The sequence below is a fragment of the Eurypyga helias genome, unplaced genomic scaffold (genome assembly GCF_000690775.1).
Source record: "Eurypyga helias isolate BGI_N326 unplaced genomic scaffold, ASM69077v1 scaffold1215, whole genome shotgun sequence".
NCBI classification, from domain to species: domain Eukaryota; kingdom Metazoa; phylum Chordata; class Aves; order Eurypygiformes; family Eurypygidae; genus Eurypyga; species Eurypyga helias.
This window is the reverse complement of record NW_010251845.1, coordinates 1-13146: the sequence shown is the minus strand read 5'-3', so window position 1 is coordinate 13146 and position 13146 is coordinate 1. Positions and strand designations below refer to the sequence as shown.

The window sequence follows — 13146 nt, the reverse complement described above, 5'->3', positions numbered from 1 at the left end:
AAAACAGTGTTAATAATACAGGGGTGTTTTCATCACTGCTGAGCAGTGCTTACACAGAGTCAAGGCCTTTTCTGTCCCTCACACCACAGCACCAGTGAGCAGACTGGGGGTGCACAAGAAGTTGGGAGGGGACACAGCCAGGACAGATGACCCCAACTGACCAAAAGGGTATTCCATACCGTATGACATCATCCTCAGCATGTAGAGCTGGGAAAAGAAGAAGAAAGAAGTGGGGGAGGTTAGGAGTGCTGGCATTTGTCTTACCAAGTAACCATTACATGTGATGGAGCCCTGCTTTCCCAGAGGTGGCTGAACACCTGCCAGCCATTGGAATTGGTGTATGAATTCTTTGTTTTTCTTTGCATGTGTGAGTGGCTTTTGCTTTTCCTATTAAACTCTCTTAATCTCAACCCACACAAGTTTTCTAACTTTTACTCTTCCAATTCTCGCCCACATCCTGCCATGGGGGGAGTAAGCAAGTAGCTATGTGGTGCTGAGTTGCTTGCTTGGGTCAAACCATGACCATGTTTTTGGCACCCAACTGCAGTGGCAAGAAGGTATCTCCTAGCGTTCACTCTGGGTCTGCCAATATTTGATGTCCCTTAGTTATTTTACAAGAAACACAAGTGAATCAATTAATCATTCATACATCACATTCTCCAAGAGCACAGGGCTGTTCATTAAAAGATCCCATTTTTGCTTAAGAAAGTCCTTTGACAAAAAAGTGATAAAGGCTGGGCAAGAATTCCAAAAGAAGTATCACTATTTGCATGCCCCTTTATGCTCTTCCTTAGACACCTGCTATTTGCCACTGTCAAAAGGAAGAAAGCAGTTTACATAGATTTTTGGTCTATTCTTGTATGGTCATTTCCACTGTGTGTTACATAGATACTTGATGTATCCATATACACCACTTAATATGGTTGTTAAGAAATTGCTAAGTGTTTGAAAGTCTTTGAAGCTATTAAGCTTCATTTTTGTAAATGCATCTTTATAATATGACTAAGAAAGGGAGGATCAGGACTTCTCACCCATTCAAACCTGGTAATAGACATAAGATGCTGCAGCTGACCCGTTGTAATTTAGACAGGAATTGTGTTTTTCTTTTGGTGTTTTTCTGATTTACTGTGTAAGAGTTTGCTACAAAAATAGACAAAGTGTGTCATTTTCCTTAGGGGTGGTGGATGGAAGAAGCAAAATCACATGCCTGTGGGCAGTTTCCATAAACAGCATCAAGATTAGGGAACCAATATTAAGCTACCATTTTAGCCGCACTAATGAACAGATGGGATAACACTCCTTATGCTATCAGCCTTGTCTTCTACCTCCACCCTGCCTGCTTGCTCATGCCATGTCCGCTGTTTCTTCCATGAAGATCAGGAGATGACAGCACCTAAGAGGAAATGAGAACATGAAGGGAAAAAAGGGAACAACAAATCTCTAGTTCTCTCCACTCATTGCTGTTGGTAGAAGTGGTGTTGAAAAAGGGGGAGGAGACAAGTTCTACTTTTCCATAGTTCCTTCTTTCTGCCTGGTAATCCGTTGTCTCACAAACCTGAGGGCAGCACTGGTTGGCATGCAGCAACCCAAGCAAGCACCAAGATGAGCTGTACACGGGAGTAGAAGGGCCATTCCTGCCTGGTGACAAACCGAAAGAATTCACTAAGTCTTAGACTCCTGAGCCATGGCATCCAATAAACCATATCACTGGTCTTGTTACTGTTCTTGGATATTTATACAAGAAATCTCAAAGAAACTATTGAAGCAAGTAGCTCTTCCTACCAGCTCGGAAGGGTGAGCTGGACTTCTAAGATTCTTCTTTTCTTTTACTATTGAATAAAAAAACCCCTTTCTTATATAAAATATTAATTTCTATCATATTTTGGATAAAACGGTGAGATATTATGGTTAAATAGAATTGTATTTTAAAACAGAAACAATGTTATTTGAAATTACTACATCTTGTGCAAAGACTTTTTTAGGTTTTCAATTTCCAAGTAGGAACTGAACTTGAAAAGAATGTGCGCAAGTCATTACGTGCTGTGAATACAACCTAGTGCAAACACTGTTGACTCATTAGAAAGAGTAAAGGTGATTCTGTTTCTGGTTTAGCCATTCAGCTGAATTTTTTGTAGTGCAGCATTGCAAACCAAGGGTCAGTCTAACCAACTTTTCTTGCCAGCTTGCATGATATTCTTGAACTCCACAGCTACTATTAGCATAGACCTCTTAGCCTGTTTTCTGGATTCTTTGCTGGAAAGAAAATCTTAGTGTCAGCAAATTGCTGACTTTCTATCAAGTATACAGCTGCAGTGCCTCAGCACATCCTTTTTTCTAGATTAAATGCCAGCAGTTGATACCATTAATTACAGGTTATATCCTGTTCAGATAAGCAGCACCCACTTTAATACTTGCTTTTTGCTAAGAGCTGATGTAAAGCACAGCACACAGGAAACCACTTCAGGTCCACAGCATGTAAGTTTGGTGTTTCAAAACAGAGGAGCTATTCTGCATATTCTGCATATATTTCTTCATCATTATCTGCTGGCACCCTATTGATTAACCAGTACTTCAGATATAAAAAAGTGAAGAGTACCTCTATAAACCTGACTGCTCAAAAGTTTCTGCTGAAGTTATTACTATAAAATTTTATGTGCCAGAACTAGAGTGAAAAAATCTTTTCACTGAAATTTATCCCTAGTACATAATCTGTGAGTGTGTGTGCTATGAATGAGATGGATGCAAAACCCACGCTTACTCCCTCAGTAACTCATCATTAGGAAAATGGAATTTAAGTCCCCTTTACCTGAAGCAGCATTTGCAACCTTTTAGTATCATAAATATCACAACAAATTCTTCATAAAAATGGTATTGCCAGCCTACCTTCTATAAAAAGATCCATGTAGAAAACAAAGCACATTGTGAAATTCTCTCTCCTGGATGGAGCAGCTGTGGATCTAGACAGATAAAGCAAAATGAAAATGGATCACACCATGCTGGAATTTATAGTCTCTGCAGGGATTTTTTATAGTTTGTAGTGAGATGTGGAAAGAATACGTTGAATGTTACTTATAAAGGGAAATTTGGACATCTCACCAATATGAAGAAAAAAACACTGTGAACAAGTCATCCATTATTTTTCTATCGCAAAATACTGTGTTGCTCAAAACCATCCTGTTCATAACAGACCATAACAACCAAAAACAATTATTTTATGCATGTGATAGGAGCAGAATTTTAAAGCTTATTAATAACAGGTTTGACCTTTAATGCACTTTGGATGATGTATGATTATTGCCGAATATAACAATTGTTAATGTTTTTGTGATCATAGTAGCTTACAGCTTTGCAAATATATTGTATTTCTTGGAAATGTGCTAGTCCTTACCATTTTGAAAGGCATATTGAGAGGCTGCATTAGCAATGCAAAGGCTACTGCAGTTTATTTTAGCTTACTGCATTCAGTTTGGTGCTCCTCAGTACAAGACATGGATGTAACAGAATGAGCCCAACAAAGAGCAACGAAGGGGGTTAGGGGACTGGAGCATCTGATGCGCAAGGAGAGACTGAAAGAGCTGACACTATTTTTCTTGGAAATCAGAAAGCTTAGTGGGGATCCTGCCAGTGTTAAAAATTCCTGTCTAAAGGAGAGTCTAAAGAAGACTGAGCCAAACTCTTCTCAGTGGTATCTGGTGACAGGACAAGAAGCAAGGGGCAAAAATTAAAATACAGCAAATTCCATAAGAAAAACCTTTTCACTGTAAGAGCGATTGAATGCTACATGTTGCACTGTCTCTGGGGTGTCCATCATGGGAGATGTTCAAAATCCAGCTGGATGTGGTCCTGGGCAACCTGCTAGATCTGGTCTTGCTCTGAGCAGAGGGTTGAACTAGGTGATCTCCAGAGGCCCTTTCCAACATCAGCTGTTCTATGATTTTATTAATCCACATCAGCACTGAATATAGGATTATCGGTACCAGTATACAGTACTTAATAATGACTAAAGCAACTGAAGTTTATCATGCTGGGAGAGGCCATGGTAAGACTTACATTCAGCTGTTTGTTTCAGTAGTTCTGAAGTTACTGAAGATACCTTCTAGAAGAAAGAAGAATGTTTTAGTAGTATTATTCTGGAATCTTAAATGGTTTAATTGTTAGTAAAAGTAACAGCTAGTAATTTTTTGTTTTTTAATAAGTGCAGGGACTTAGAGCAAACATTCCACAGTTCGAGTGCAAAGCTGATTTCACATAGCTACGTGGGAAGTAATGTCTGTTCACATGAGGATCTAATGCCAAAATGGTTGTTCAACCGTGACAGAAAATGTTCAGTATTGAAACATGGGAAGAGCAGTTTGACTGTTAAGTCTCACATTTCACTTCATGACATTCAGATTTGATTTGAAATTTCTGCGATAGAGATTTTGATATTACAGTTAATGGCATGTCTGACCTTCCTTTGTTAGATCTATCCAGGCTCTGTGGAGTTGATGCAGGTGATTGAAGATTTTATACACATTGTTGGAATGGGAATGATGGACTTTCAGAATTCATACCTAATGACCGGAAATGTAGGTAAGAAATAGGAATTTCTTCTATCAAATCTATGACCTATAGAAAATCAGAAATTGCAAGTATGTACTATAGAGTTGCTGCTTCTATCGCAATCCAGATTGGGCTGCTCCTCCTCGTCCAGATTGTATCTCTGTTGCTTGGTTCTCTCCTCTCTGATTTAAGACACTCGATATGCCTTAGACATTGGATCCTCCATAACCATGTCTCAAGATCTAAATGCAGTTTCAGACTCTAAATAAGATTCAGAAAATACTTATCAGAATACTATGAACTGTAGGCATATGTTAGAGCATTTCCTGGATATACAGTGTTTCAAATTGTAATTTAGAAAATCATGCTAGGTAAGATAATAATTATATACTTAATAGCTTGAAAAATGTTAATTTTGTTGACATTTTATCTCTTCTAATATTCTGTTCTTCCAAAGAACAGTCTTTGCAAATATTATGGTCTGATAGCAATCATCATAGAGAGATAAGCAATAATTTAAAAAAACCTATTAGTTGCCAAAATAATTTGTCTATGGTTTTGTACATTAGTTCTTCACATTAATTTTTTCTATGTGTGACAGTTTCAAAATTTTATTCAGATTTATTTTTCAAACTTTGTTTCTGGCACTGGAGAGTTGCTAGGCAATATAATCAAGTAATAACAAACATCACATGAAGAGGCTTAGCAACTGAATTCCACTTATTACTAGCCATAAATGCTTCTGGAATGTCACAGAATTTTATTAAACATTCAACAAAAAAACTAGTTTGAAAAGTTATTTTCTAAGCATTTCATATTTGCTTAGTATCTTCCTTATTCTATTAACTTCCTATAGCTGCACTTTCATAATGCCAGGGAAGTATCAGTTAGTTATATGAACAAGTTCAAAATATATGTTTGTCTGATAGCAAAATTTCTGGTGTCAATACATTCTTTCAGATTTTCAGTTAGCATCTTCCTGCATCTGTATGTCAGGCACATCTTCAGCAAGTCATTAGAATTAGTTGGAAAATACGGTCATTTAGAAATTAGTTGGAAGAATACAGCAGGACAATTGATGGGATGCCTCTATTGAAAATCTAACTTGCTGTGCAATAATAAATATGTATTATTGTTGTCCGGTTCATATTTAGATTGACAGGGCTGTAAACACTATCCTCTGTAAGGCAGAGCCTTGTATTGGAGAAATGTCAAAGAACTCACCAAAACAAAGTCTTGCAGCCTGAAAATGTTTAAAACATTTCAGTCAGGAGTATGGGGAACTTCAGCTTTTAACCAGTGATTTATTATTTCTGTTGTTTACTGTTTGAACTGTAATACCTCTTGAAGCTTCTTCCAGTTGTCAGTCCTTCATTACGCTACACCCTGCACAAATTTATAAAGAAAAGACAGTATCTTTCTTGAAATGCTTGTTCCATGGCATTTTTATGACAAAATAAAAAGATGAGCTTATTTAAAGAACAGATCCTGTGCTGCTTGGCATGTTGTACTGCATTCTGATCTGTTTGTCCTCTGAAAAATGTGAGAAAAAAAAAAAAAAAGACTGGAAAATGTTTTAAGAAGACGCATTCAAATAATCTGTGTCTCTGCATATTCATGGCTTCAAATGGGAAACAGCAACAACTTTCCAATAGAATCAGAAACTGTGCTGTGCACTGGTTTCATAATCTTAACAGCCTTTCCTTGGATTATCTTTCTCTTCCCACATCTAAGATATTTTTAGGCACTCAGGAGTAGGTCTGTTATTAACTATATAAACATCAAATGAATAAAAAGCCCCTGAGAAAAGTAAAGTTAATTTATAGATTTATTCTGACTGCCTAGCTTTGTGCCTTGACCTACTGGTGTGAGTTTATCCTCTCTTTGCTCTGTCAACCATCAAAAAAGTACAGGGTCACTGCAGTGCACCTCATTGACCAGAGTACTTGAGCTCAGGTGACATGGCGAGATGGGGACTGAAGGTTGTTTCAGCAAGGAGTAATTTCTTATTTTCACTAACAAAGAAGGAATGTATCTGGAATAATTCAGTTTCATTGTAGTTATCCTCAGGGGTTTGGTGCAACTGTGTCTGATGGGATATGTACTTGGATCTTAGGGAACATTTATGTTGATCTCAACTGAGAGGAATGAGCTATGACGTTGTTGTTTTCTTGTCTTAGCATTAATTCTGCTGTACTAACATGAGTTTAAAAATGCGTGGGGTCTTGTTTATAATTTGTAATAACATTCTTGTCATTTAACTCAGCAAACACATTCCATGCAGGAAGCAGGTATGTACAGAAAAGAGGATCAACTTTTATATGTTCATCTTTAAACAGGAACACCCAATAGATTTCCCATAGTTAATTACCATAAAATATTTCCTCAGCATCTTGAGATATTTTAGATGTCTTTTGCTTTATTTTCATTTAAAAATCACTTTACAGTTCAGATTTATGAGAAAAAGAAATCAGTACTAAAGATGAACTGCTGCTTCTTGTTGGGAAACAAATTCAGTTCGTTAGCAAATTTCCAGAGTCCAGAGGAGGGCCACGAAGATGATCAGAGGGCTGGAGCACCTCTCCTATGGGGACAGGCTGAGAGAACTGGACTTGTTCAGCCTGGAGAAGAGGAGGCTCCGAGGAGACCTCATTGCAGCTTTCCAGTATCTGAAGGGGGCCTACAAGGGTACTGGGAGAGGACTGTTTACAAGAGCCTGTAGTGATAGGACAAGGGGTAATGGGTATAAATTGAAATCAGGGAGGTTTAGATTAGATGTCAGGAAGAAATTCTTCACAGAGAGGGTGGTGAGGCATTGGAACAGGTTGCCCAGAGATGTTGTGGATGCCCCATCCCTGGAAGTGTTCAAGGCCAGGCTGGATGTGGCTTTGAGCAACCTGGTCTAGTGCAAGGTGTCCCTGCCCATGGCAGGGGGGGTGGAACTAGATGATCTTTAAGGTCCCTTCCAACCCTAACCATTCTGTGCTTCTATGATTCTATGATTCTATGATTCCCTGTATTGCACCAAGTTCTTGTTTCCTTCCACTAATTTCAGTTTCAAAGTTAATTTCTAATAGAATGAACTATAATGGTCCTTCTACAATTTGAACATCTAATTGTGTTTGACAGATATGCCCATCTCCCAAAATCCCCCACAGATGGAATTTTATTTTCTCTTCCCCTCAAAACACAGGAGCAAGTAACAGTCTTAAGCTACTACACAACAGCCACACTGCAGTGACCATCCATTGCACATTCTCAGCTCATGGTACATGGGAAGTTACCCTAATTCTATGGTAGGCTATACCAAACCACATTATTATACATTTGGAAGTTGCTGTGGAGGTCCAGAGGGACAGTTGCTATGCCACTGTTAAACTCTTCAATGTGGTGACTTTTAACGCAAATTTTTCATTGCTTCTGAACAAAACAGCAGAGACTGGTTCTAAATCCACAAGATCTGTGCTTTGCAGTTTATTTAGGTACCTCAGGCTAATCAAATGCATTTCCATTAAAGCAAGGCCCATCTCCTCTTAGCTCTTCTTTCAAGGATAGAAAATACATTATGAAAAACTTAACAAATGTAAAAGCAACAATTGCTTGGATCATGCATAGCTGGGACAGATGGTATTTATTTGTGTGCTCTGTGTTCTATATTGTATTCCTTTAAGGAATGATATGGGGAAATAAAACCCTCTTATAGGGGATGGAAGCCCCCTTCTCCATCCTGCTCCTTCTCTTCCTCCTCCTCCAACTTCTACTCCTCAGGACCCTCTGAGCAGGCACAGGAAAAAGATAGTGTAAAAAAAGTTTTGCTACCACTCAGAGACTCAGATTAGCTGAAAGCACATGCCCACCTGCAAGTATACAACATGCAGTGGGAGAAAAACTTTTAAACCATATTAGCATTCTGTGTTAACTACTTGCTTTCAGTTTTCTCTGTTTTAAAATGTGAGTTCCTGATTTTAGATCAAATGATTAATATTGGCTTTTTAACAGCCTTTTTCTCTTTTTTTGAGAGCTGAAGGCCTAAGCAGATCCACCTCAGACCTTGGCTGGTTTGGGGTCCCATCACAATAATCCATTAAAAGTGTTAAAGAAATGTACTAAAAGGTGACTGAACTGCTTTCAATAAATATTTGTCCTGTAATTTAAAAAAAAAAAAGCTAGATTGGAAGATTGGAGTGCCACAAGCATAACTGTTTTTAAAGATGGAATGTAGAACTGGAAATAGGGAGCACTATTAGGAGATACATGTTTCTATGGTAGATTAGGATTCTTTTGTAAAGGAAAATTCTCCCTTTGTTGTCAAATAAATTTCCTTAAGAGCAGCAGCCAAAAAATGGTTAAAGGAAACTCTCTTGTCAAAAATCAAGCTTTCAGCTCTTAGAAGATATTAATGAGAACACCAAATAATCTTGAAGTGCAGTGTGTTGTCATGGATGTGATTTGGAACTGTCAGAAAATAAACAGAATTTTCAGCATGAGAAAAGCCACTTTTTGTTAATGTTAATTTTATAAATACTGATGTTTGAGTGATCAGTAATGTTCTAAAATATGCAACTATCACAAAGTTATTTAGACTAGTCAAAGACAGGAAAAGCTGAAGATCTCCAGGGGGTATAGCAAAATGAAAAGAAGAGGATATCCACTGGCAGATTAAATTCAGTGTTGACAGAGCATGTAAGATGGAGTGGTTCAAACCATACATAATGTAGGAATCTAAAAGAATTCAGTAAAATCCCATGGTCACTTTTCAGCAGAGCTCAGAGCATTAGTCTGCAAAAAAAGCAGTCTAACGAGAATGCAGATTTTTTTTTTTTTTAAATATCAGTAGCTATCATTTGCAATGCTCTTTTCAATTGAGATTATATCGTTGGGATTCATTTTACTTTCTTTAAGCATCACAAAGTTTGCCAAAGTCACCCTAACTTTCCTTTATAATCAAGGGAAACTACTGGTCAGGAGAGCAAGTCATGCCATCTCGGAATCTAAAGGCCATGGGTTGCCTTCTGGAAGTTTTTCCATTGGCTATAAAAACAGCCTAGTGAATAACTTAGGCTTGAATGGTACATTTCATCTAAAGCAAAAGGAGTGTTACTCTGTGAGTAAATAAAACCTGTGAACACAGAGAAGTTCAGAGCTGCATGATAAAAATAAAGCAAACCACAGATTGAGAACTGGAATGATTAGAATAGGTGTTTGAGACCATATTGTTAAAAGGGACTAGATGTACACAACTGAAAAGTGAATGAAAAGAGAGACTAGGCTGACATCTCTGTTTACTCTTGCTCACAGGAAAACAAAGGTTCTTAACTGAACTATACATTAGCACATTTAATGCTGAATGAGGATGAGGCCAAGGTCTTAAGAATATAACAAAAACGAGTAGATCTCTGTGTGGTGAATGCAGCTAGCTATGATATTATATGAAAAAAATATGAGGTGTAAGCCATGTTTCCATACATAAATCAGCTTCTAACTAACAGTCTGTCATTTCTCTACTTGAAAATGGCTAATTTGACACTGGTACTCTGATGACCAATCTGATACAGTATAGTAATTAATACATAATTTTTCATTTAAGACTTCATACTCAGCTGCTTAGATAAGCTTTATAGATATTGGTAGAGAACAAAGTCTGATTTCTGCCTTCACAGAAAATCTAGGATACCATAGGGGAGAAAATTATTTTAAAACAGTGTACATTGTCTTCTCCCTTTGCATACTTTCTGTTCCCCGTTCAGTCTTTCATTCCGTGTTCATATCCATGAAATGTGTACTGAAAAGTTAAATAATCCTCCAGGCTTATGGAGTGTATCTTAAAATTTTCCAGTCTTAAATAGAGGTGTGTAGAAATGTTAGTGACCAAAGGAGCATTCAGAAGGTGTACCTACTCTAGCTTTAAGACACAAGCCATGGTACATCTGCTGAGCTTTGGGAATCCTAGAAAATGAGCAAGCTGGATTTCTCTCTGTTGCTGTGGGTTCATTCCCCTTTTCCTAAGGTAATATTTTTAGGACCTGTAAATTGTAGATTCTGTTCATACTCTTTAGAAACTTCTTCACATCATATGGTTCGTTTAGTTATCCTAATGGAATCTGCCTGGTCTACTTATAATTTTTGTATTGAAGTTAGTGATGTATATCTTAAATGCATCACTCGAGATCCTCTGACTCATATATCATAAATACCGTAGTGGCCTAAAATATACCAAGAGACTGAATTGGTTTTAATGTTTGAATGGGTCTTTTTTCAGTTATATTAAAGAAGGCAGAAAAAAAAAATAAAGCCACAACACTGATATTAACTTGTCCAAAGGTGCAAAGAAAATGTTTAAAATTTTCAGTCAGGAAAGAAATAAATTAGTAATTACATACACATATATAATCAGACTTAATTTAAAGAAATTGCTGCTTTTTCTGAGGCTTTGTAGTGCTAAAGCACAGTATTGTGAAATTTCAAGTGGATGTTTGTGATTAATCGAAATTCATCTGGTAAAATTTCAACATTTTCTCCCAATAGAAAGAAAATTGGACCTCTTAGACAAATGAAAATGCAAATTTCATAGAATGCCCCAAAGCAGCCATTCAGATCTCTCTTCTGTTTCTATCTAGTTATTCCACAATACCCCCTGTTTTCACAAGGCAGAATTTAAGACATATCTTTAAGGAACTACGGCGTGGATTGCACTTGTTATTTTTGAGAAGGTGAACAGAAATAATTCCTTGCAGTGTGTCATAGTTCATGTGTAAGTACCTCTGTAATGAACAATGTAATTATTATTCGGGTTTTTTAAGAAAAGATTTTCACAAGAAAAAAATTAAGTGGAACACATAGTTTTGCAACGTAATACATTAATAGATGTAAAACCACAAGTCCCCTTTAATACACTGAGTATTTATATTCTATTCAGATTTCTAACTAGCTTTTGAATAATTTAAGTGAGCAATATTTAGCTATCAATCTTTTCTCATATTTTATTAGATAATTTTGCTAAATACACTCTTGCCAGTTTCCATTGTCTAATATCCCCTTTCTTCTCAAAACAGCCTGAAAGAGTCAGTGCTTGTCATCTTCCCATTTCAAGCTAGGATCTGCATTTTACAACTGTGTCTATAAATGTGAATCAAAAAGCAACAAATGCAGGGTTGTCCCACAGTTGTTCACACTGTTTAATTCCTGCCACCTGCCAAAACTGTCAAGGTATGGTGCAGGAAATTGTCCAGGTGAGAAACCAGTCCTGGTAGGCGTAGTTAATGCTTTTCGCATTTTACTGTGGCGCATAGTTAGTCACACTCATAGAATCATAGAACCACAGAATGGTTTGGGTTGGAAGGGACCTTAAAGATCATCTAGTTCCAACCCCCCTGCCATGGGCAGGGACACCTTGCACTAGACCAGGTTGCTCAAAGCCTCATCCAGCCTGGCCTTGAACACTTCCAGGGATGGGGCATCCACAGCTTCTCTGGGAAACCTGTGCCAGTGCCTCACCACCCTCTCTGGGGAGAACTTCTTCCTGATATCCAATCTAAACCTCCTCACTTTCAATTTAAACCCATTCCCCCTTGTCCTGTCACTACAGACCCTTGTAAAAAGTCCCCCCCAGCTTCCTTGTAGCCCCTTCAGGTACTGGAAGGCTGCAATAAGGTCTCCCCGGAGCCTTCTCGTCTCCAGGCTGAACAAGCCCAACTCTCTCAGCCTGGAGAGGTGCTCCAGCTCTCTGATCATCTTCATGGCCTCCTCTGGACTCACTCCAACCAGTCTATATCCTTCTGATGTTGAGGGCTCCACAGCTGGACGCAGCACTCCAGGTGGGGTCTCACCAGAGCAGAGTAGAGGGGCAGAATCCCCTCCCTCGACCTGCTGGCCACAATTCTCTGGATACAGCCCAGGATACAGTTGGCTTTCTGGGCTGCCAGCGCACTCAACACTCAGTTCTTGGATAGTGAGCATTGTGGTCAGAGGAGTTATAATTTCTGTTTTCTGCCCCCTGTTTTTTTCATTCATTACTTTGGCTCCTGGTCCTAATCATCTTTGTTTCACACTCAGGTGTAGCCCAGCAATCTTTCCTGCCCAAAATATATACACTGTCAGTTGAGCAGATGCTCTGTTATGTGGAAGTGGGCATCTGTCACATTTCTTTCTTCACTTCTCAAAAAGTCCTTTAACTCCCAAAATTCATTAATAGCCAGTGTAACTCTCCTGTTTCCTATTCTTCATTTGCTCAAGCCATATGTAACAATCTTCTGGTGGCTAAAGGCTACCAGAAGAGAGAGTTTTCAGGGAAAAATAGGCATAAGAACAGGAAACCTACAAAGAAAGGTCAACTGGAATTTTTTTAGACCCTTATATAGTTCCGCTCCATATATATTCCTATCATTTCCTTTGCAGCAGCCTCAGCAATTCCTTGATCAGATCAATATGTTGGTTTTCAGAAGGCTCAAGCTTTCCCCACTGATTAAAGGAGACAAACTTCATGCACACTTTGAACATCTAGCTGATCACAGCATCTGACTTGAGGCCTGAAGTAAATGATCGAGAGCTTGTATTTCTCAATATCAACTGAGCTTATTAAATTATTCACTGTGCTGGGTTCAGCCA

General features: G+C 38.2%; 1 protein-coding gene across 1 annotated transcript in view; it reads left to right on the top strand.

Moving 5' to 3' along the window:
* The window catches only part of LOC104510005 (brain-specific angiogenesis inhibitor 3-like), a gene marked incomplete at both ends in the record, with an annotated part of 54455 nt that extends 49883 nt beyond the window's left edge, over nt 1-4572 (top strand). Inside the window, one exon of the mRNA XM_010152134.1 lies at nt 4464-4572. Coding sequence (XP_010150436.1) covers nt 4464-4572 — 109 coding nt within the window. The remainder of the gene's footprint in view (nt 1-4463) is intronic.
* Between the last annotated feature and the right edge of the window lie 8574 nt (nt 4573-13146).